This window comes from Boleophthalmus pectinirostris, unplaced genomic scaffold, assembly GCF_026225935.1.
Source record: "Boleophthalmus pectinirostris isolate CB_2022bp ecotype Guang Dong unplaced genomic scaffold, ASM2622593v1 HiC_scaffold_10, whole genome shotgun sequence".
Classification (NCBI taxonomy): Eukaryota; Metazoa; Chordata; class Actinopteri; order Gobiiformes; family Gobiidae; genus Boleophthalmus; species Boleophthalmus pectinirostris.
In genome coordinates, this window is record NW_026570971.1 from 13,488,763 (window position 1) to 13,510,886 (window position 22,124).

General features: G+C 38.7%; 4 protein-coding genes across 6 annotated transcripts; all 4 read right to left on the minus strand.

The window, feature by feature from the left end:
* Nucleotides 1-211: 211 nt before the first annotated feature.
* Nucleotides 212-5,956, minus strand: rps6kl1 (ribosomal protein S6 kinase-like 1). Of its 3 annotated transcripts, none has more exons than XM_055157365.1 (12): nt 5,887-5,956; nt 5,251-5,364; nt 4,979-5,181; nt 4,426-4,550; nt 4,243-4,335; nt 4,117-4,164; nt 3,524-3,656; nt 1,288-2,553; nt 967-1,056; nt 761-843; nt 552-647; nt 212-453 (listed from the first exon to the last, which is right to left on the minus strand). In XM_055157365.1, exons 2-12 carry the CDS (start codon nt 5,283-5,285, stop codon nt 343-345), a joined length of 2,283 nt encoding a protein of 760 aa, XP_055013340.1. In that variant the 5' UTR covers nt 5,286-5,364; nt 5,887-5,956; the 3' UTR covers nt 212-342. The 3 variants fall into 3 exon arrangements, with proteins under 3 accessions (XP_055013340.1, XP_020775347.2, XP_055013343.1); XM_020919688.2 differs by having other exon boundaries at nt 4,979-5,152; nt 5,887-5,911; XM_055157368.1 differs by lacking the exon at nt 5,887-5,956 and having other exon boundaries at nt 4,979-5,152; nt 5,251-5,389.
* Nucleotides 5,957-6,993: 1,037 nt separating this feature from the next.
* On the minus strand, nt 6,994-8,655 carry olfm4.2 (olfactomedin 4, tandem duplicate 2). Its single transcript, XM_055161380.1, has 5 exons — nt 8,605-8,655; nt 8,366-8,533; nt 8,079-8,291; nt 7,857-7,995; nt 6,994-7,778 (listed from the first exon to the last, which is right to left on the minus strand). The coding sequence occupies exons 1-5, from the start codon at nt 8,653-8,655 to the stop codon at nt 6,994-6,996; spliced, it is 1,356 nt and encodes a 451-aa protein (XP_055017355.1).
* Nucleotides 8,656-10,454: 1,799 nt separating this feature from the next.
* Nucleotides 10,455-12,402, minus strand: olfm4.1 (olfactomedin 4, tandem duplicate 1). Its single transcript, XM_020919545.2, has 5 exons — nt 12,349-12,402; nt 12,093-12,260; nt 11,595-11,807; nt 11,381-11,528; nt 10,455-11,308 (listed from the first exon to the last, which is right to left on the minus strand). Exons 1-5 carry the CDS (start codon nt 12,400-12,402, stop codon nt 10,455-10,457), a joined length of 1,437 nt encoding a protein of 478 aa, XP_020775204.2.
* A 1,605-nt stretch (nt 12,403-14,007) lies between these two features.
* Nucleotides 14,008-21,696, minus strand: LOC110155443 (leucine-rich repeat-containing protein 74A). The gene is given in 13 exon segments (XM_055160864.1): nt 14,008-14,584; nt 18,177-18,262; nt 18,338-18,442; nt 18,543-18,686; nt 19,120-19,215; nt 19,301-19,495; nt 20,223-20,308; nt 20,388-20,469; nt 20,551-20,600; nt 20,663-20,756; nt 20,842-20,949; nt 21,030-21,205; nt 21,588-21,696. Coding segments are annotated over 13 exon segments (1,908 nt in total).
* Between the last annotated feature and the right edge of the window lie 428 nt (nt 21,697-22,124).

Genomic DNA, 22,124 nt, shown 5'->3' on the forward strand with positions numbered 1-22,124 from the left:
TTGTACTGAAAGGAAAGTATTTTACCAGGAATTCAAATCTGTAACTATCATTCTCAACCTTTGTATGTCAGGTCACAACTAACTAACATGCTAACATACATTTTTGTAGGTCATAGCTATTTTTTTTATAATTTTTTTTTTTATATGACGTGATCCATCCATGGTCTTGCTACAATTAAGCTGTTATTTTGGAGAAAAAGGTAAAAGCATGTAATTTGTATCGCTTTATTTTCCGAATTCCATTTTGGAAGCACAAAAAATCTGCATGTTCGCATTCACGGCTGCACGTGACACGCAGCTGTCGGTTTCGTACTTGTGGTTTGAGAGTCCGCCTGCTCTGCCTCAGCAGCTTAAAGCCTTCCAGGAGATGGCGCTAAAAAACGGATGACACTTGATGTCGCTGACACCTCCTCCTCCCGAGCCCAGACGATATCCAGCATCATACTGAAGCAACTGCAACACAACACAGTACATTTTTTACATTTTTTTTTTCAAAGCACAAAAACTGACCCCGTGAACTCCCGCAGTGTAGACAGAGCCCGGATACTGACTTCAGTGAGCAGAGACGCGGCCGCGGCGCTCAGGTGCTCTGGAATCAGCAGCTGTGTGTGAGAGTGGATTCCCGCGGGATGCAGCTGCCACAGAGGCTGCACAACAGAGGTACACTTTGTAACGTGCATGTGGGAGTGCAATATCACAGAAAGCAGTGACAATTTTACAACTAAAACTCATTAAAGCTATATTTTCAATGATCGCATACCATTCCTGTTAGGAGCTCAAACAACAAAGCCCCTAGGCTCCACCAGTCGCACGACTCCGTGACTCTTGACACACCTCCAATTTCTGTAAAAATCAGTCAGAAATTAGTAATTTAATGCATTACCAAACGTAAAATTAGTTTTTCCCAATAATTTGTATTTGCCACTAGAGGGCACTGAAAACAAGGAGACGTCTTGAAGATTTTACCTGGCGCACAGTACATCTGCTCCATGGCTTTAGAGCATATTTCTGTCTGAACTTCACTCCACTGGCCAAAAAATGTCAAACACACCTTTCCTGTAAGTCAACAGAACCATAGAGTTAAAAAGTGGGGGACCATTAGATCAGTTTTTACATTTGTAAAAATAACTAAATGGTTACACCAGATTAGTGAATTTTAATGGAAACAAGAGCATTTAAGCATTGATTGTTTACAGAATCATCACCAAGTGAAGAAAAAGAAAAGAAGCAAATTATAATAAATCTTATATAAATAAATAACTGTAGCTCTTGCACACTTGTACTCACCATTAGAAGTGAGCAGAATGTTCCGGGGGTTGAGATCTTTACAGATAATGCCTTGCTCGTGCAAACTCTCCAGGGCCAGCAGGATCTGTGCCCCCCACACCCGCACTTCAGACTCTGGAAGCCCCCAACAATGTGCTGCTGCTGCTTTCTCCAGCTTGGATGTCTTCACTGCTGTTCGAGGTAAGTGACACCACCCATCCACCTCAATGATCTGATCTTCTCCACAACCATCGGAACTCTCTGATTTTAGGGTTTCTCTTTTCTTATACTGTGCACTCCCAAACCAAGACCAACCTGAAACCGGTGCTCCCTTGGCCTCCTCAGTGCCTGATTTCTTTTCAACTTCCTTTTTGGCCCTATCCAAAATTGAACCTTTACCATCCATGCTGTTATAGAAGGAGGCAGAAGTCCAGGAAGTGTCCAGGGTTATTTTGGAGTCCGTATATTCAGAAAAAACTGCTCGATCTGTACTTTGGATCACTACCATCCCATTCTTTTCCTCAGGGGTGGGGCTATTCTTGTCATTGCTGTGTTGTTCTGTATTGCTATCACCTAAAAAAGATCCTTGTTCACAATTAGTGGTATCCCATGCTGCTCTACCGTGCATCTGGGTTTGGCAATGGAGTGGAAGGTACAAAATGGCAGGGGTACTCTCACTGTTTCCTGAATTTGGGGAAGAATTTATCACACTGTCTGCCACTGCATAAAGATTTGCTCCATCTCCACTTTTTTCTGTCGCTTTCCAAGCAGTTTCAAAATCCGAACTGCACTCTATGAGACCTGTCCCTGCCTTTTTCTTATGCAATCCTGACATGACATCTAGAGCCTGGTTGATGCGTGCGCACGATAGAGGAAGAGCGAGCTTTTCCTGAGATTCGCCGGACTGCAAACATAAACTTGGGGCAGGTGGGTGGATGTGAGCGCTGAGGTGAGTCTTGGAAGGGCCTGAATGCAAGGACAAGCGGTCTAGGTTAGAGAAAAATGAGGAGCGGGTGTTTTGCAAGCAACCGGTCTCTTCGATGTAGGAGTGGGTGCGGCAGTTGTCTACCCTGTGCAAGAAGTCTGCCTCTGTGGGGTCGGAGCTCGGGGAGTGTGATGCCCTCCCACCCTGCCCCACGCTGTGTTTGTGCTGGTAGTCGGTGCTGATGGCAGGTGAAGTGTGACTGGTTTTCATCCTGGTGTGGTGTTGTCCGGGGAAGGTGCATTCAGGATGCTCCTTCGCTTTCTCATGTCGAAGCTTGTGCAGTTTGGAGAAGAGTCTCCCACCTAAAATGAAATATTTTATGGAGATATTTATATAAAAACTTGACTTGACAAACTTTATAGCTCCACAATTGAAATTATTTTGACATAGTAGCTCAAACATCACAATATAATATAATAACAAAGAGCAAGAATAAAACTGATAATAATAAATTCAAAATATGTAGAAAAATAGCAAGAGACTGGTGTCAAATAAGGCACAACTATATAATTGTATGTACAAGTTTTTAAAAAATTGTTACGATACTGTGGTATTGCAGAAATTTCCTGGAAGGCCTTTTTAAATGATGAAAACTGTTTATAATAGTAATTTCTTGTTGTTGTTTTTTATAGCAGAACAATACATTTAGACCCAAACCTTTCAATTTTAAAGCTGAGTTTCAGATTACATGAGAAAAGTCTACGGGCCTATAATATGAGTAAAAATGTTATTATTTGTATGCAGAACTGAGTTGTCATACAGCTAGTTCATGGGCCTAGTCCAGGGGTCTCCAGTGAGCTACTTTTACAAAACAAAACTGCAAGAGAGCTACTCATTTTAATGGTTGCAAGAGATGATTATATGAAAGAGGGTGAGCCTTTGGGTACAGTTAGATGCCTATAAAACATAAACCACTGTCCATTTATTAGTGCATAAAGTTGAGCTTGAAAGTACAATGGTAATAGGCATGTAATTAATAAAATTTTTGTTATTCAGCACAATGGAATACTTCAGAAATTCATTGGCGAGCTACTTGAAAAGTGGTGGAGAGCTACTGGGAGCTCCCGAGTTACAGGTTGGAGACCCCTAGCCACTAGTAGAAATGATAAGATACAACATTTGTGAAGTTTCCTTTTTGATATTTCTCATAAAAATGTCAATCAGTAGCCATCACAGAGTCTTACGGTCAGCTGTGTCAACCCTTAATTATAGCCTATATAGCATTAATGTGGGAGTAATTAATTATAATAGGTATATGTTTAGAATACTCACCTTTGACATGCTCCAGATGCAGGTACACAGCGTCCTCACTAACATAGTACCTCAACAGCTTCACCATGTACGGGACACCCTGAGGAATGATGGTCGGCTGATCTCTGCTTTCCCAGCTTGACTTCACTAAACTCTGTTATCAATCAAATGTAAAGTTAAAAATCAATATATGTTTACCCCAACTGTCTATAATATCTATTTTCTGATTTCATAATGCTGTTTCCTTTTCCTTGTGATGAAATGTGGTTATACATGAGGCACTCCACTGTGTTTTTAAACTCCACACACCTTCACTAGAATCGTTTGGATAATTTCTGCCCTGAAATTTCCAATCTCTACTGAACTAAAGGTAAAAGGTGTGTGTTCATTTCAAAACTCCTATTTCAAGAGATCACAAGGTTGAAGATTGAGTATTTTGAGTTTTGGAGATGTCGATAGACTAATAATAAAGGATTACTCAACTGTGTGAATGAAACAAAACAGAACTCTGGCTATGTTTTTAATGACATGAGCTTTAAGATGTGTTAGACAGAGTCATTTTTGCATAATATTTGTTAATAAGACCAGAAATTCTTCGCCAACCATCTACTCACCTTTACTACAAATGTCTCCTTATTCACCATACTTTGCACGACCAGAACCTTTTGACAAGAAAGATAACGCATTTTAATATAAGCAGAGCTAATTCTAAGGAAAGAACATTAGTGTAAATTTTGTACCTTATCCGACACTCCCACTACTTTGCACATCTCTAGATCCTCCACAGGCGAGCTCAAGTGCCTGATTGGGCGGAACCTCAGACTGCTGTAGCCCTGCATGAGAAATTATAAGAAAAAATAAATTTAAAAATGTATTTCCTATTTAAATTTTCATTCACCGTTTTATTCATTGACTTTCCTTACCCCCAAATGTGCACTTCCCTTTCCGAGGTTGTCTTGCAGATGTGTTATGAAGATTTCCTCAGCTCTTTTCAAGTATTGCGTTGTCTTTCGCTTCACAGCCTCCCGGCGTTCTTTGTTTGGATCCACTATAAGACAGCAAAGTCCAGTAATTACAAAGATAATGCAGCCCCCTCTGCTTTGTACTTCTTTATCTCGTTCAAACAGTTCACTTTTGGAAAATCTTTTTATTTGATTGGACAGACTAGCCATGATAAAGGTGTTGACTCAGCAGGAAAAAAATGTGTGTAACCTTTGGTTCCTCACTTCCTTATTTTGTTTTATTTTGGTACGCGTGTCACAGTCACATGTCTTGAGTGTGCTTCTTGAACACCTCCCATTTCTGAGTCACACACTCAGAAAATTAAAAAGAAATAAAAAAAGAAAAATCAATATGTAGCTAATTTTTTTGTGTGACTATTACATTTAGTCAGTTTTATTTTTCAGGAATTCTTTTGCGCTAGTGTGATGATAAAATCATCATCCTATCCTCACAAAGCACATGTTCTTCACTTACACTGGACCCCATTCAGGAGTAGATCCACTCCGTTCTTATAGTAACTGAAAGCTGCCTCGTAGTCCTCGTTCACCTCGCTGTCCAGGGCCATGTGGATCTGCTTGGCCGCCTCCACCAGATAATCCCTCTTTGCCATTGCTGCTTCTGTTTGGACCGGACCAGGTCCACCTAGACCTGAACACAGCACAAACAACAAGACACATCTGGACACACAATAGAAACATGTATGCATTTAAGTAAGAGTTTATGATAAAGAGATAAGTAATCATTACCTTTGAGTGCTGTTTGTATCAACAACACGGCTCATTTCTTTTTGTTGATTCTGGGGTCAGTGAATGTCTGCACTTGACCAAAAGGCTCACCTGAGAGTGGCAAAGCATCTTCACCTGATGAGCAAAGAGATAAACTGACTGATGCAGACGTGTACTATGTTGCTTTGGTTTCAGTTTTGATTGAACAAGGAAGCAGACCTTTGGTGACTGATTAACCGGTTTTCTTTTATTGTGTAACAATCATTACAAATGTTGCCTAAAAATTTGTACTACAATAGCACAGCAGCCTGTCCATATGCCTCCATCAATATGTATTTGTTCTTAAATAAAGGCTTTTGAACATATTTGCTGCTCACATTTTGCAGTTCTGCCCCTGCCTCTCAAACTGCCTTTTCTTTGAATTTGCATGTTTCTCTTCTATCTGCCACTCACCATAATAAGACACAAACAGCACACACACTGCTGGAACCAGCCATGGTGGCGACATCCTTAAGGAGTGTTATGAAACACAGTGACTCTTCTGGTGTCCTCCCTCACTATCCCTCTCCCTTTTTTGTGGTACATGCTAGCTAAGCATTCAACAGAAACATGCTTAGCTGATAGATATGAAGTGATAGAGATGGACAGATAGAGTACCTTATGTGAGGCCATGTCCTCCGCCCAGCAGCAGCAGCATCAGCAACACACACACTCACCCTCATCCCAGGCACAGGAAGAGGTGGAGTCTGCCCCGTCCAGGCCTCCCATTGGCTGAGCCTGATGTCACTCCAGGGTACCATTTCTTTCAGCCACCACTTCCCCCTCTCTCATCCCTGATCCAAACAGATGCTGCCTCACTTAAAGGGACAGTGCTATTTTTCTGTATAGGCTTTGAAGACTCATTGTCATTCCTAGAGTAGAGAAATGCTCACTGCATTCACATGATAATACTGTCTGTGTGATTGCTGTCTGCTTTGATGATTGAGTAAAATATGTGCGTAAATTTACTAGGTTCTGCAGCCCAGTACCAGACAGAGCCAGCTCCAACATCAGCACAAAGAGAACTGCCTACCCCGGAGGAAGGCCAGATGACTGGAGTAAGCAGGAAGTGAGGAGGGGCTGAAGTGGGCAAGAGTCAGTATACCACAAAAAAACATTGGGGGATGGCTCTATGTTGCTGTTCTTTTTTTTTTTTTTTCCCACAAGATTAAAAACAGATATATAACAATACATAACAACAACTAAAAGTCATTTAAATTAAACTATTAAAATTATAAATTAGGTTTACAGTTGTACAAATTAGATGTACTTCTGTTTTAATGTTAACTTACTGATAAGTTGCATATTTTTATTTTTATTGTTTACCTTGAACATTTCAGCAAAAAAAAAAAAAAAGCTATGAGCTAAAAAAAACAAATATAGTTAGTAGTTTTGACACTGAGCCAGATCACATTTATTTATTTACGTGTTTATTTATTTATTTATTTCAGTAACATACTGTATTTAAAGGATTTTTATATGTTTTACTGCATTCTTTGGCTTTTAAAAAATATAATAAGAACCTGAAATCTTTGCTACATTTGTGCAATCTTCACATTTGAATGGCTGCATTTAAAAAAAAAAAGTCAAGATGAGATGCTTCAGTTTGATTTTATTCTGGGAAATGTGGAAGTGTTCATGTTACACAGCATGCAGTGTCATGAACTGAAGAGATCAGTTGCATCAATCAAAAACACAACAAATCATAAGTATAGAAGTTATAATTCAGTTAAACTTGACATTGTAGGACACATAGTAGCCGTTGTTGTACATGTAGAGCTTCTGATCAGTGGGGTTGTAGTCCAGGTAGCTGTACTTCTCCTGGAACTTCTGAAAGGGGATGCTGAGGTGTTTCTCCTCTCCAGTTCTCGTGTCCAGAGAGTAGAAAATCTCCTCTGTGGTCAGATCTACTGACCTCGTGGCATACATTACTCCACAGGCCATGAAGGCATTACCAGCCAACTGTTTGTAGACATCTGTTGACCACTTATTCACAACGCCAAAGGCCTTCTCGTCTATCTTAGCCACAATGAGCTTCCCCCTACTTTCGTCTGAAGCATAAATTACCCACAACCCATTTTCATCACCTGCAAAGTCTAGGTGTTGGTTTGAGGAGTAACTGTAAGAAAAACTGCTGCTCGCCTCAGAAATAACTCGGTAGTCATATTTGGTACCGGTTATATTGAGTTTGGACATTTCGTTTGTGTTTCGCTGGTAATATATACTGTGATCACGAACTGCAAAATTGCTACCAAGGCCTCTCCATCCATTTGGCAGGTGATTCTGTTGAAATGCTGCTCTAAGAATCAGTTGATCATAGTTGCTGTACAGGAAGAAGTCATAGATATATGTGGTGCTGTATGCCCCATACACATACATGGACTCATAACCCCGCAGTGGCTTGGAGTCTTTGGCCCAACCTCCATACACATAGCTACTAGCTAACTGAGCGTTCAGTTGGATGACATGGGGCTTGCTCAAGCTCATGATTCCTGTGCCATTGCAGTTGCCTGAATGAGATTTTGAAATATATTCTGTTACATCTCATACATTTTTTATAGTGACAGATTTTTTTTTTTCCCCCTTACCAGCAACTGGCTTGAAGTTCTGATCCTGTTGACAATCCTCCAACTTCTTCTGCAGCTTGGCAAACTCAATGCGGATCACCTCCAGGTTGCTCTTGTCATAGATCTCCAGTTGGTTCACAATCATAGTCATGTTATGGATCTAAAAAAAAGTTAAATAATTGTTCATTACTCTCACGCCTTTCCTATGACTATATTATACCAAGTGAAAGTATTTGCTGTCACCTCTGTGTACAAACTGTCAAAGAGCGGTGATGAGATATTCAGGGACTCCTTAAGCTGGGTCACGAGAGCTTCAAACTCTCTGAGCTCAATCCGGAGGAGCTCAAAGTCAAGTTTGATGTATTTGTCTGAACTGCTCTCTAGCATGTTTACTCTGTAAGTCAACTGTGACAGGTCCTTCAAGTACACCTCTAGCTTGGCCTCATAGGACACCAGCTAAAGACATATTACACCAATTTAGTAATGAACAAATTATGACATTTTAAATTTCTTTGTTGTCAGAATCTTACCGTGTTCATTTGTATATTCACTTCAATGTTCAGGTCTTTGCTGATTTCTTGCATGTGCTCCACGCGATCTGCTGGAAATGTGGTGTCCGGTAGAAAGACATGACAGACGCACTGACCAGAATCACCCTCAGATGCAGTCACATTGCCAGATTCCCAGTCACCAATGGGCTGAAAAGGTACATTTTCTTAAGTACATTCATTAATAAAGCTTACTGTAAAATATAATTGGAGATACTTACAATCCAGGCCAAAGCAGGGCTGACCAGTAGCAGCAGCAGAACAGAAAACATCTTGACTCACTGGTCTACTGTTAAACTGTTCAACTGTTCTCAGCTTTGGGTTTTTAAAGACATCTCTTATCAGACAGATCTCATGCAGGCTTTGTCTTCTCATAGAGAACATGACCTTTACTGTGTTTGCGTTTGTTTATAGAATCCTTATTGAATCCTGGTTTGACCTGAAATAGGGGTGAGCATGAGAAAGGTTTCACCTGGGCTAATAAGATGCAATCTGTCTCTGCTGTCAAGTAACGGATCAGAAACAGGATGTTTACGAGCGATAAAACAAAAAGACGATATAATAAATGAAATACTGTTCACATATATTAAAAGACTTTCAAATGAAAAAGAAAAAGTTAAGTGAATTAATTTTAAAACTCATGTAGTGTAAAATGAAGGTTTCTGCATGTACTTTAATAACTATATAGCCAATGAGAGGTATATCAAGTATTTCATATTTCCATGTACTATATCTTGTGAGGTACAAGACTGTGTTGTAAACTATATTATTTGGAATATATTGCGTATAATTTTATGCTGAATTCATTAAAGAGCTTCACCAGTATGCACTGATGAGGTTGCAAACTCAAAATTCATAGATTCTCATTCTGGCTGATTACTCTGCAAATAATGAATGGATATCACGCCTGTTAAGGCAGAGAGAGTGCGTGATGTTGGCAAATTCTAAATGTGTCCAGGATTGGGCTTGGTTTCAGTTAATAGTTAACTCCATTACATTCCAGTTGATGTATTTAATGTCATGATAATTATGTCTCTATTTCATTAGAGAAAATGAAATAGGTCCAGTTGAACAGTAACACCCTTATTGTTATATCATTATATTAATTCGTTCTAAAAAAACAGAATGAGTGTGAGTTTACCACAGGGAAACACTGTCTGACCCTTAATATGCATATAGATTTGTTATAACATTTATATCTTGTATATATTAAAGTTTTGAATAAAAATATCTGTTCATAAAATCATGTGTTACCCTAGTCCTTATTATGGCTGCTGCTCATCAGCAATAATCAGCAGCTTCACATTACTTTATGAATTAAAAAAAACAAAACAAAAAAACATTCTCTCTGTAATAATTCTGGTTATAAATTACCTACATCAGGGGTGTCAAACATATGGCCCGGGAGCCAGATTCGGCCATCCAAGACCTTTAATCTGGCCCTTGGCTGATTTTCTACTAAAATATTTTAATTATATTTTCTATAAAAATATTGATAATTTTCTGCGTTGCTTAACATAGCAGCATCTCCAGCGCCTCTGTGCGTGGCCCCTCCCACCAGAGCAGCACAAATGAAGACTTGCCTTTGGTTTGACTGTTGACCATGACACCCTCATCAGCAAAATGTAAAAAATTAGAAAAGTGCCAATGCCGAGTGCAGGAATTTCCAAGAAAAACTGAATTATTCCTATTCCTAACCCTACAAATTAATGTTAAAACATTGTGATGAAATTGCATTTTTCTTAAAGTTTCAGGTTGTTCATTATATTATTAATATTTTGTAAAAGAAAGAGTTCATCAATTAAAAAAAGATTTCTGTAATAGATTTGCATTTCTCTGCACAAATATTTGAACTTATTGCTGTTTTTGGGGTATATATATATATATATATATATATATACATATATATATATATATATATATAGGTCCCCTGGACCTAAATAATGAATGATGAGTTAACAAAAACACACAGCAGAAAGGCATGATGCTGAAGTTGATTTATTAATTATTGGTTACAAACAAACAACAAAAAATCATTTTTGATTACAATAAAGACTCATTTAAAACATCATCACATGACATTCCCAGTGATATTCAGGGAATCCTGTGTGGATGGGGACTGCACAGCCGGAGCTGTTTGGTTGAACCAGAGATGGTAGCTGACGTAGTAGCCATCGTTGTACATGTAGAGCTTCTGGTCAGTGGGGTTGTAGTCCAGGTTGGAGTACTTATCCTGGAACCTCTCAAAGGGAATATTGACATGATACTCCTGCTTGGTTTTGGTGTCGTACATGTAGAAAATATGCTCATTGTGAATATCGACTGTTTTTACTGCGTACAGCACACCACACACCATAAAGGCGTTGCTCACTCCTGGTTTGTACACACTAGTGGGCCATTCCTCTTCTATCCCAAAAGAAGCTTCATTGATTCTAGCTATGACCATTCTCCCTTTTGTTTCATCTTTAGCATAAGTCACGTACAGACCAGTTTCATCTGCTGAGAAGTCAAAATTCTGATTTGGAGAGTTGCTGTAGGAGTAAGTCGAGCTAGCACCAGCGATGACTCTAGAGTAATATGTGACTGAGGTCAAATTAAGCTTAGCTAACCCAAAAGGTGAGTTGATTTGATAGTACAGGCAGTTTTCTCTTACTATAAAGTTATTCCCAGTGCCTGCCCAACCATTGGCTAAGGTTTGATGCAAGAAGTGGTTCCTAAGAATGAGGTTTTTGTAGTTGGTATAGAATCTAATATCATAGATGTATGTTGAAGTGTAGCCAGAATACCAGTACATAGACTCCCGATCTGGGATTGGTTTGGAGTCTTTGCCCCAGCCTCCATATTTATACCCAGCGCTAAGATGAGCATTGATCTGGCTGACAATGGGTTGGCCGACTTTGACAATGCCAGAATGTGCGCAAGAACCTGCAAGAGAAACAGCTTCGTTAAGAATGAGGTAAAACCAACTTGAACATTTTATTAGGAGATAAAGCTTACCAATGTTGGGATTAAAGAGATCGTCATAGCGTTTTTCACACTCCTCAAGCTTTAGCTGGATCTCAATATATTCACGTCTTGTTGCCAGCACCAAGTTCTTGTCGTAGGTTTTCTCTAGTTTGTCAAGAGTGGTCACCATGGCTGTTATCTGCAATTAAATATTGAAATGACCTTCAATTTGAAAATGTGATATGACAGTTGACTGTAAACTTACTTGTACTTGTAGAGACTCAAAGACAGTGGTTGAACTTTTGATGGAAAGCTGAAGTTCTTGAATCAAAGCCTCCACTTGCTTAATCTCCACCTTGATCCCCTCCAGGTCTGCGTCATTGTAGTCGTCTGGGTTCTTCTCCATATTTTCCACTTGAACTGTCAGTTGTGCAATTTTCTCTGCATAAGATGTCATTTTCACTGTGTACGCCTCCATCTAAAACATTGTCAAACATTAAAATACACACTAAACAGTGCTTGTTTAGAGTAGGGCTGCAAGAAATATCACAATCAAATCAAACTCGCAATTTGAATGGTTGCAATTAGCAAACCTGTAAACTTTGTCATTTATACCTCTTTTGATTTCAGTTTCAGTTCTAGTTTTAGTATCAGATTACTTTTGATAACCCTACTTTGAACAGGACCTAACTACTAAAAAATAAATCGCAATAAGATATTTTGCCAAAACCCTTCATGCTTAGTTTACAGTATGTTTATATACCTTTGCTATCTCCAGCTCCACTCTATGGGAGATCTCCACCGCAGTTTCTTCCACCACAATCAGGTCTTTGATGGGGAAAGTAGTGCTCGGGAGGAAGGCATCACAGGTACAACTATCGCCACCTCCAGTGCCATTCCTGGTATCTATCGCGCTCCAAACATCTGCACCCTAAGAAGGCATGACATAAAAGAGGTCAACTACAAAGAAAAGAAAGAAAAAAAGGTAATTTGATGGATCCAAGAGATGCCATACAAACCCCCCAGGCCAGAGTGGAGCCGAGCAGGGCCAGGAAGTACAGAATGCCAATCATTCTGCTGCGGTCTGAGATGAATGAAGTAACTATGACAGCAGTAGGGATTTATATAGAGAACTGGTAAAGCTACACCTACTTCCACCTGGTATTGTTCTCAGGACAATTCAAATAGGGTCTTAAAAAGTGTACATATTGGCAGCAAACAATTGTTAAATTCCAGCACTTGAGAGAAATGAGACAGCTTGGCATCTGTTTTAGTTCGCGTGTCATTTATTATATGATCATCCGGCATATAAATAATATTAATGTCAGGGTTTATGGAGCTGGTCAGGCTTACTCAGCAGTGGGTGTTCTGTATGTGCATAGTTGCAACCTCTACTAGACTTTCCCACTGGCTGTTATATATTTTTTTAATTTTGGTTATTATTTTGTATATAGACTAACCATCTTATATAGGTAGATAGATGTTTTCGTTTTTTTAAGATGAATTATGTGAAATCAGCTTGCTTGCTTGTTTTAGTAAGCTTATATTGTCCTGCATTTGAGACTTGAGTGGCCAGAAAATATCTGTTTTCATCTACCCCCCATCTCCTCTAACTAATTTGATTGATTAAACATCCATAAACTGTTTGATTTGTGGTTAATATGATTGTAATATAGGCTTATGTGGTTTTCTTCCTGTGGCTATATTAGAATAAACCACAACACTCAATCCAACCAGAGTGTATGGAATGGAGATGATGAAGGTGGTGATGAAGAGTGCTCACTCACAGATTATAGGACTTAACTTTAACTTTTCAAAACCCAGTCCAAATTAAGAAAACAATTCTTTTTATATCAACAAAAATTGATTTATTTATTGCTTGTGTGTTGTGTAGTGTGTTATGTATGGTCTTTTACATTATAGTTCCATCTAGAACAGGGGTGTCAGATTCAAATTCACAGAGGGACGAAATTAAAAACCTGGCCGAAATTAAAAAGTCATGGGCCAAACTGAATATTTATTTTAAAATTTCAACAACATCTGCATGTTTTCTCTTCTTTCAAGATATGTAATGTTTTCCTATTAAAATAAATGTTTAATAATAGTTTTGCTTGAACATTGAATCCAGAACAAGTACAATATAACATAATAACAAAATTTTAAATAAATAATGTCTCTATGGTCTATGTGTAGCCAGCGGGCCAGCTCTAATACATATTTGATATGATCTTGCAGGCCAAATATAATTATATATATATATATATATATATATATATATATATATATATATATATATATATATATATATATATATATATATATATATATATATATATATAAAATAAATAAATAAATAATTTTGTATATATATATATATATATATATATATATATATATATATAATTATATTTGGCCTGCAAGATCATATCAAATATGTATGTAATTATTTCGATTATATCGAAATTTGGCCCCCGGGCCTGAGATTGGTATGTCTGATCTAGAATATACCCAGCATTGCATCAGGATGGATCACAATTACGGTACTTTTCTCACCAATGAAAAACATACCATCATAAATTACAAATACATTTTACTTTAAGAATACCAAATATTTAAATGTAATACTGTGCTATGGCGTTGTAGGAGTTGTAATTAAACTGACCCATGTTGCCCTGTAGTTACTTTGTCAGCTGTGTTGGCTTCTTAGTGTCTTTATCCACACGCTTCTTGACTTTCTTCTTCTTGCCTTTCTTCTTAGGTTTACCCTCCAGAGGTTTGGGGTTCAGAGCCGGTCTGGACCTGGTGAGGGTGGAGTGCCGGCTCATCTCGGGGTCCGAGTGAGCGCCTTGAGCAGAGATGGACTTCCCCCTGGACATGAGCGGAGACTCGTCCAGCAGGTTGGGCTGGGAGTAGGACCTCATGGCGGGTGAACTGGTGGGCCTATAGTGGGTGCTGCTCCCTAGCATGGGCAGGTGTACGTGGTCGTTGCTGAGGTAACGACTGCTGTGGGACATGACAATGTGGTGCCAGGAGCTGAGGGGGGTGGCGGAGAAGGGCTGGGGGCCGCTGGGGTCCTCTTTGCCCGTGCCTGGGGACATGACCATAGAGCCGTGTGGGGTGACTGCCTCCACCGCTGTCTGGAAAGTCTTCAGGATACGGTCGCTCTTCTGCTTTTCCTTCTTCTGCCTGGATTCAACCTTCTTCAGGTGGCGTCGGTGGTCCCTCATCATTTGTTTTCTAGTGTCGGCCAGACCCCTGCAAAAGTAAAAGATGAGTGGATGAGAGGTTATACTGTTGCAGCCCAATAAATAGCCATACTTAAAGTGCTGATGATTCTCTAATTTTGATTTAATTTGGTGCGATAATACCTGTTGTAAATATAAATCAAAGTTTTACACAAATCAAGAAGCAATTAAAGAAGAACAGCTGAAAACTAGGTTGAATATTACAGGTAGAGTACAAGTACTACAAGTAGAGAGTTCTATTTTGACAGCGTTACACTTTCTGTCCAAAAGGTACAAATTACACTAAAGAAACACATTTTTCAGATACTTTTAACATTATTAACATAACATTATCAAAAAAATAAAGGTGTTTTCTTAATAAACTCCTCTATGTACACAGATATTTAGACCACTGTATAACATAGTTGCTAGGTAACAGTTTTACCATTGCCTAGTGTAATATCATGATTTCCAACCAAGGAGTATAATTTTAAACCGAAAAAATGGGCAAAGTGGGAAAATAATTATAATTTTTTTTAGCTATATCTTAAATATAATGATCTTAGTGTTGTGTATAAGTAAAATGAGTAGCCCAGCCTCTCATAGGCACTGTAATTCTGTTTAGTTGCATTGATTCGATCTCCATAGCAATAAATATTTGGCTCAGTAATAATATTTTAAAGTAAAGTGGGCTGTATGTTCCTTGGCCATATGCATGTCTTGAGCAAAAATTAAACAAATGCTTAAAATATGCTTTAAGCCTCCCTGGAGAATATTATAAACAGTTTGAGAAAGAGTTGACCCCACTTTTGTATAAGGTTTATAACTACACATTAACAAAAGGTGATCCTCCTCAGTCGTGGTCTGAAGCGATCATTAGTGTCATCCATAAGGATGGTAAAGACCCGACTCTATGCATGTCTTATCGCCCTATCAGCCTGCTCTGTGTTGATTTGAAAATACTTACAGCCATCATCGCAAACAGAATAAAAAAATTCATGAGACAATTGGTGAAACCTGATCAAACAGGTTTTATTACACAGAGACATGGAACTGATAATGTTAGAAGGGCACTAAATCTCCAAATAGTGGCACAAAAAAGGAACACCCCATCTATGTTTCTCAGCCTCGATGCTGAGAAGGCATTTGATCGAGTGGACTGGGCCTTTCTACAACAGACTCTCAAACATATGGGCTTTAATGACACTTTTATTACTTGGATACAAACCTTTTATAGAAACCCCAGATCTCGGGTGAGGGTCAACGGCCACTGTTCGGATTTCTTCTCTCTGGGGCGTGGCACTAGACAGGGCGAGGTCTTGTCACCTTCGCTATTTGCACTTAGTATTGAACCTTTAGCCGAAATAATTAGATCCAACCCTCTCATACATGGAATTAGAGATGAAAGTGATGTTCAACACAAGCTGTCACTTTTTGCTGATGATATTTTAATATTTTTGGAGAATCCCGTCAATTCTGTTCCAGCTTTGCTCCACAGTCTCCATGAGTATAGTATGGTGTCAGGTTATAAAATAAATACAAATAAATCAGAGGCACTGATGATTGTTGGGGAATGGCCTTCACAGTTGGATCACCTTGTTGTATTTAAACAGTCCAAGCAGGGGTTTCGATATCTGGGTGTAAATCTTGCCCCCAAGACGACTCAACTGTTTGCTTCTAATTATGGGAAGTTATTTAAAGAAATTAAAGAGGATTTAAATAGGTGGAATGTACTACCACTTTCCCTTCTGGGAAGAATTGAATGTATAAGAATGAATGTTCTTCCAAGACTTTTATTTCTCTTTCAGAACCTGCCTGTTTTGGTTCCACAGTCTTCTTTTAAATTGATGGAAAAAATTATATCCAAATTCATTTGGCAGAATAGAAGGCCAAGAGTACGACTCAAAATTCTGATGTCGGGTAAGGTAAAAGGAGGGCTTGGATTGCCTAATTTGAAATTTTATTACTGGGCAGCCCAATTAAAAGCTATGGTGGCCTGGATTATTCATGATCCAGAAATGCATTGGGTGTCTATGGAGGAATATTCATTACCAGGTGTTTCCCTCTCAAGTCTACCATTTCTTAGTCCACAATCACGAAAAAAAAAAATTAAGATAACAAATTTGTGGGTCAATCATACTCTGAATGTTTGGAATCAGGTACAAAAACTATTAAAGGGAGCTGTGGTCTTGTCTCGAGCTGTCCCAATAAATGGAAATGTTGAGTTCTTGCCATCTCTTTCAGATAGGAGCTTTGAGCGCTGGGCGGGGAGAGGCTTGATCACAGTCAGTCAGTTATTTGAAGTAAATGTATTTAAGACTTTCTCCCAATTGAGGGCCAAGTACAACTTACCTCCCAGTGACCATTACAGGTACTTGCAGTTAAGAAATTATATTATGAAACATAAGGACTGGGATTATATCAGAAGAGACCCAACAAATATTGAGAAATATTTTTGTGATCTACTTGAAAACTCTGGTGTATTGGAAAAGCAAGTGAGCAAGATTTACCAAAAATTGTTAATAGACATGTCTGATAATACAAATCATATAAAACAACAATGGGAAATGGAAATGAATGTGACTTTGGATGACGATACCTGGGAGGGTGTTTGTTCTGGTTGTCATAAAGGGGTGGGAAGTCAGATTTGGAAGGAGTTTGACTGGAAGGTCAAATTAAGATTTTTTTAGAACCCCGCTCAAAACTTTTATTTCAAAATGTAGTGTTAGTGATAAATGTTGGAGGAGGTGTGGACTTGTGGGCGACCAGACTCACATATTTTGGGACTGCCCCAATATAAAAGGTTTTTGGATTAATGTTAAAGATGTTCTACAAAATATATTGGCTGTGGACCTGTTGATGGACCCAAAGGTATTTCTGCTTGACATATTCCCTGATGGTCTCTCTCATGATCAGAGCTTTCTGCTGCATTTTCTTCTGTTGACTGCAAGAAAAATGATCACGATCTACTGGCTGAAACCTGAAATACCGACCGTTGAACAGTGGAGATCAAAAATCAGACAAGTTTATACAATGGAACTGTTAACAGCTCAACTACAGCTCAAGGTGGCAGCTTTTGAAAAGAAATGGAGCCCAATTACTGACTTTTTGAAATAAGACACGTATGCCTTATTCTTTATGTTTTGGTTTTAATTTTTTTAATTTGTTTTTGCAAATTTTAGTTTTTTTTTTTCTCTCTTTCTTCTTCTAGAGGGGGGAGTGGGGAGAGAGAAGGGGCAAAAAAGTGAATATATAAACTGTGAGAAGGCCCGGTCTCAGGACAGTGTTGATGTGATTTGATTTGTGGCAATAAAAGTTAAAAAAAAAAAAAAAATGCTTTAATGTTTCTATTTTTTTGCTTCTTAACTGTGTATCTAGGTAAATTTGTAGCTCTCTGCACAAAGAGAGGTGGAGGTGGAAGTGTGGGTACCTGTAAGACCAATCACACTGTTCTTTATTTCTCCAGACCCTGACCCCCACACTCTCTTCTATAGTGTGGTGGTAGTCTTGTAAGTGCAGTTTGGGTCACATACACAGACAGATACTGAAAGGTTTTGAAAAGCTTTTGCCATACCACTATCCCCTTTATTCGACCACTGCCCTAGTATATTCTAGCTCCTCACCTGTAGTCTACAATCCCTGTTTTGTCACGGTCAAGCCTCTGAATCAGGTCCTCTATCTGGTACCGATCCAAAGGAATGGTGGATTGCTAGATCGATACAAAAATAGGATATGAATACTAATAGTTTGAAATAAAAAAATGACAGTGCATGAAATCACAAACCTGCACAGCCTTCCTGAACTCCGCTACAGGAACCCTCATGGTGCCATCTTTGTCAATGTTCCGGAAGAAATCCCAAAGTCGCAGCTTGCGCTCATCCAAATAATCCTTAAAGAAACATTTAAAAGAAGAAATATGATAAAAATGACCATAGGGTAGGATTACAAACTACACAGAGATGAAACATATATAGTATATGAAAGCAAACCTGGATGACTTTCATGGGGTCCACTCGTTTTGGAGGCTTCTTTGCAATAAATCCTCCAACCCCACCATACTGAACATCCAGACTGGGGTGCTCCTGGCATGTCAGCTCCAGCAGATGTACAAAGTTCTCATTAACAAGCACATTCTGTGATGAAGTAAAACACAAAAAACAGTTTTCATCTAAATAATTTCCGCACATGCAGCATACAACAATTATCATTTTTACTTATTACTTATTACTTATTATCACGACAATGTATTGAAATCAAACTAAAATCACAGTTAGATCTTACAGCAATTATCAAATTGCTAATGCTGCATTTTAGATAAAAAAAAACAAACATATCCTGTCTTTGAATAGTAAATTGTTGTTTTGCAAGTTTAGAAATGCATGGGATCCTTAGATTAGTTTATCTTTTTTCTTTTATTTTTTTGTTAAATGTTAATGCTTCTGGAGTTTTTAAAATGTGAACTGGACAGAATCCTACTTTTAAACATGTATTGCAAATCAAATTCCAATACGTGTAAGATTTTTCCCCTAAATCAAGCAGCCCTATTTCATATCAGCTGTGACTTACACTTATGTTGATCTCCTCCAGAGCACTTCTTGGAGAGTACTTCACGACATTGACCAATGCAAGTGCTCCCTCTACTGTTATAGAGTTGTAGGACAGCTATTGGTGGAAAACATATAATAATGTTGTAATATGGTATACTCATCTATAATGATGATGTATGTCTGCTATAGAGCCAACCCACCAGCAGAACCTGCAGTGTGTCATTGAACTCCAAACCTTTGCAGAGCATGCCCACTCCCTCATTTGTCAGGCGGTTGTTGTTTAGGTTGAGGTGAACCAAGGTGTTATTGAATTTGAGTGCTTCTCCCATGGCCAGCGCTCCTTCATTTCCAAAACCATTCCATGACAGGTCGAGATGTTTCAGCATCGTGTTCACCTGAAAATGTAAAAAAAAAAAATTAAATAAAAAGAGCTTAGAACTGGACATGGGCATATTTACACAGACATCTGTTATCTTCTGTCAATGTGCATCAATGACAAATATGAATAAAGGTCAGATTTTTTTATTTTTATTTTTCATTTTGGAATAGAACAAAATAAAATTATCCCGATCCCATCAGATCTCAGAAGTTAAGCAAGGCTGGGCCTGTACAACTTGGATGGGAGACCACTGAGAAAATCAGGTGCCACAGAGGGGTGCCATTGGCAAAAACTGTTATAGTGTCCTTAGGCAAGGCACTTCACCCACATTGCCCAGTATGAAAGTGGAGAGCATGTGAGTGTTGGTGGTGGTCGGAGAGGCCAGTGGCGCAGATTGGCAGCTTCACTTCCGTCAGTCTGCCTCAGGGCAGCTGTGCTACAATAGTATCTTACCACCAAGAAGTGTGGAGTGAACGACCATTGAACTGTAAAGCGCTTTGGGTATCTTGAAAGGCCCTTTATAAATGCAATGATTAATTAATTAAAAATACATAGCAAAAATAGATGTTTTCATGACAAAAATACATCCAGTTGGGGGGCTAAAGACTATTTCTACTGCTCATGTTATGAGTTTGCCTGGATACGAACCTATTTATCTTGTATTTGTCCTTCACACTGACATCTCCAAAATTACAATACAAAGTGACTTATATTTTAGGGATCAGAAGGACTCCCTCCCTCACCTTTAACCCTGCAGAAAGGGCCACAGCTCCTTTCATTCGAAGGTAGTTCCAACTTAGATCCAGCACTTCAAGTCCCTCATTGGTGGCTGAAAAATATTCATATAGAAGCTGTTCAATGCAAAATACAATACATGTATATTGCACTGAACTGCAAATTACAATTACCTAAAAGATGTCCCAGATGCTCCCCTCCTTTTCCACAGAACTCATTGTGGCTCAGATCCAGCTCCTTCATCCTGGAGTTAGTCTGAATTTAAAAAAAGGAAACAAACTGATTATTTAGTATTTCATTCATAATAAGAGGCCTATATTACAGGCAATAACTTACTGCTAAAGCATCTGCAAAATATTTGCAATCCTCATCGATAAAACCATTTCCTAATAAAAAAGGGTTCAGTATCATACAAACCCAAAGATGTGAATAGGAACATATAATTTACCTGACAGTTTTATAGATTTCAGAGAAATATTGTCCAGTAACAAGTTTGCCACATACTCAGCTCCCGTGCTCAGCAGACTGTTAAGAGATAAATCCTGTACCAGAGGAGAGCCGTGACAGTTGTCTTAAAATATGAAGTGCTACTGTGACCTCTAGTGGCAGCTCTAGTGTACTACATACCACATGTTGAATAGTGAAATTAGCCCTCAGCATCTCCACCACGTATTTAGCTCCTTCAGCCAATATGCCATTGTCAGCCAGTTCCAGTTTGTTGATCTGCATGTCAGTCTGAAACAGGTTTGTGTATGTGTATATAACTTTAAAATTAGGGTTTTAAGATATTACCTATGTAACTGTTAGTAACTCACCACAAGAGCAATAGCAATGGCTTTGCAGCCGATAGGTCCCAGTCCATGGTGGCTGAGGTTAACCGTAGTGGAGGTAAGATTTCTCAGAAAGTAAGAGACTGGCACCACACCGAGGAGTCTGCATGCCTCCAGGTACACTTCAGCAGTTGTCATTTCCTTATTGTCATCTTCATTCTCTGTCCATGAGTATTGGTGTTATTATTACATAATTTATCCATATGAATGTCCTAGCTGTAGTATACTTTAATTTGGATTTAAATGTTACCTTTCAGTATATTCAAGGGCATCATTTTCTTCCTACACTATGCTGAAGCCATAACTGACTTGGGGCTGACAGGCAAAAATATGGCTGCCACTATGCCAGTGACCTCTCCCATTACTACCAGAAATTACTCTTATCACATACATACAAGGTGTTTAAATGTCTGGACTAAGGATAAGAGTTGGCCTTACCTGACATTGAACCATCAACCTTTTCAGATTGCTCAGTTTTGGGACAAATGTTCCAAGCCACAGCTGCTAATAACAAAATATTAAAAATTTAAATGGAAATATAACACTTACCCTCTGACTCCAAGTCTGTTTCAAACTCATTCTGGACCCAGCTCGGCTCAGTTGGTGATGCATAGTCTTCATCTTGAAGGCTTAGTGACTCAAAAGATAGCATGATTAGTTTGGTATCACAGGGTATTACTCCTACAAAAGTTCCATATTTCTATGTATACACTTCATGGGACTAGAGACTCAACAAAGAAGGAAGAGGCAGCAGAGTTCAAAATGTAATTTTACTCCTAAGGTACCATGTGGTGCTTCATTAATTATAAAGAGGCCAGTGGTTGGCAACAGAAGGCAGGCTACTACAGACATAACACACAAAAACAATGCAGGCTATAATAATAACATTTTCTCTAGTTAATGCATATCCAATAAAAAGTTTGATTTGAATATTGATTGCAGTAACATACATATGTAATAAACATATTTATGGTTTACACAGTGCAATAAGTGCACAATGCAAACCAAATAGAAATAAACTTCCTGTAATGCTACATTTGGTGTGATATGACATAAAATTGTGGCAGCAACACAATAGTC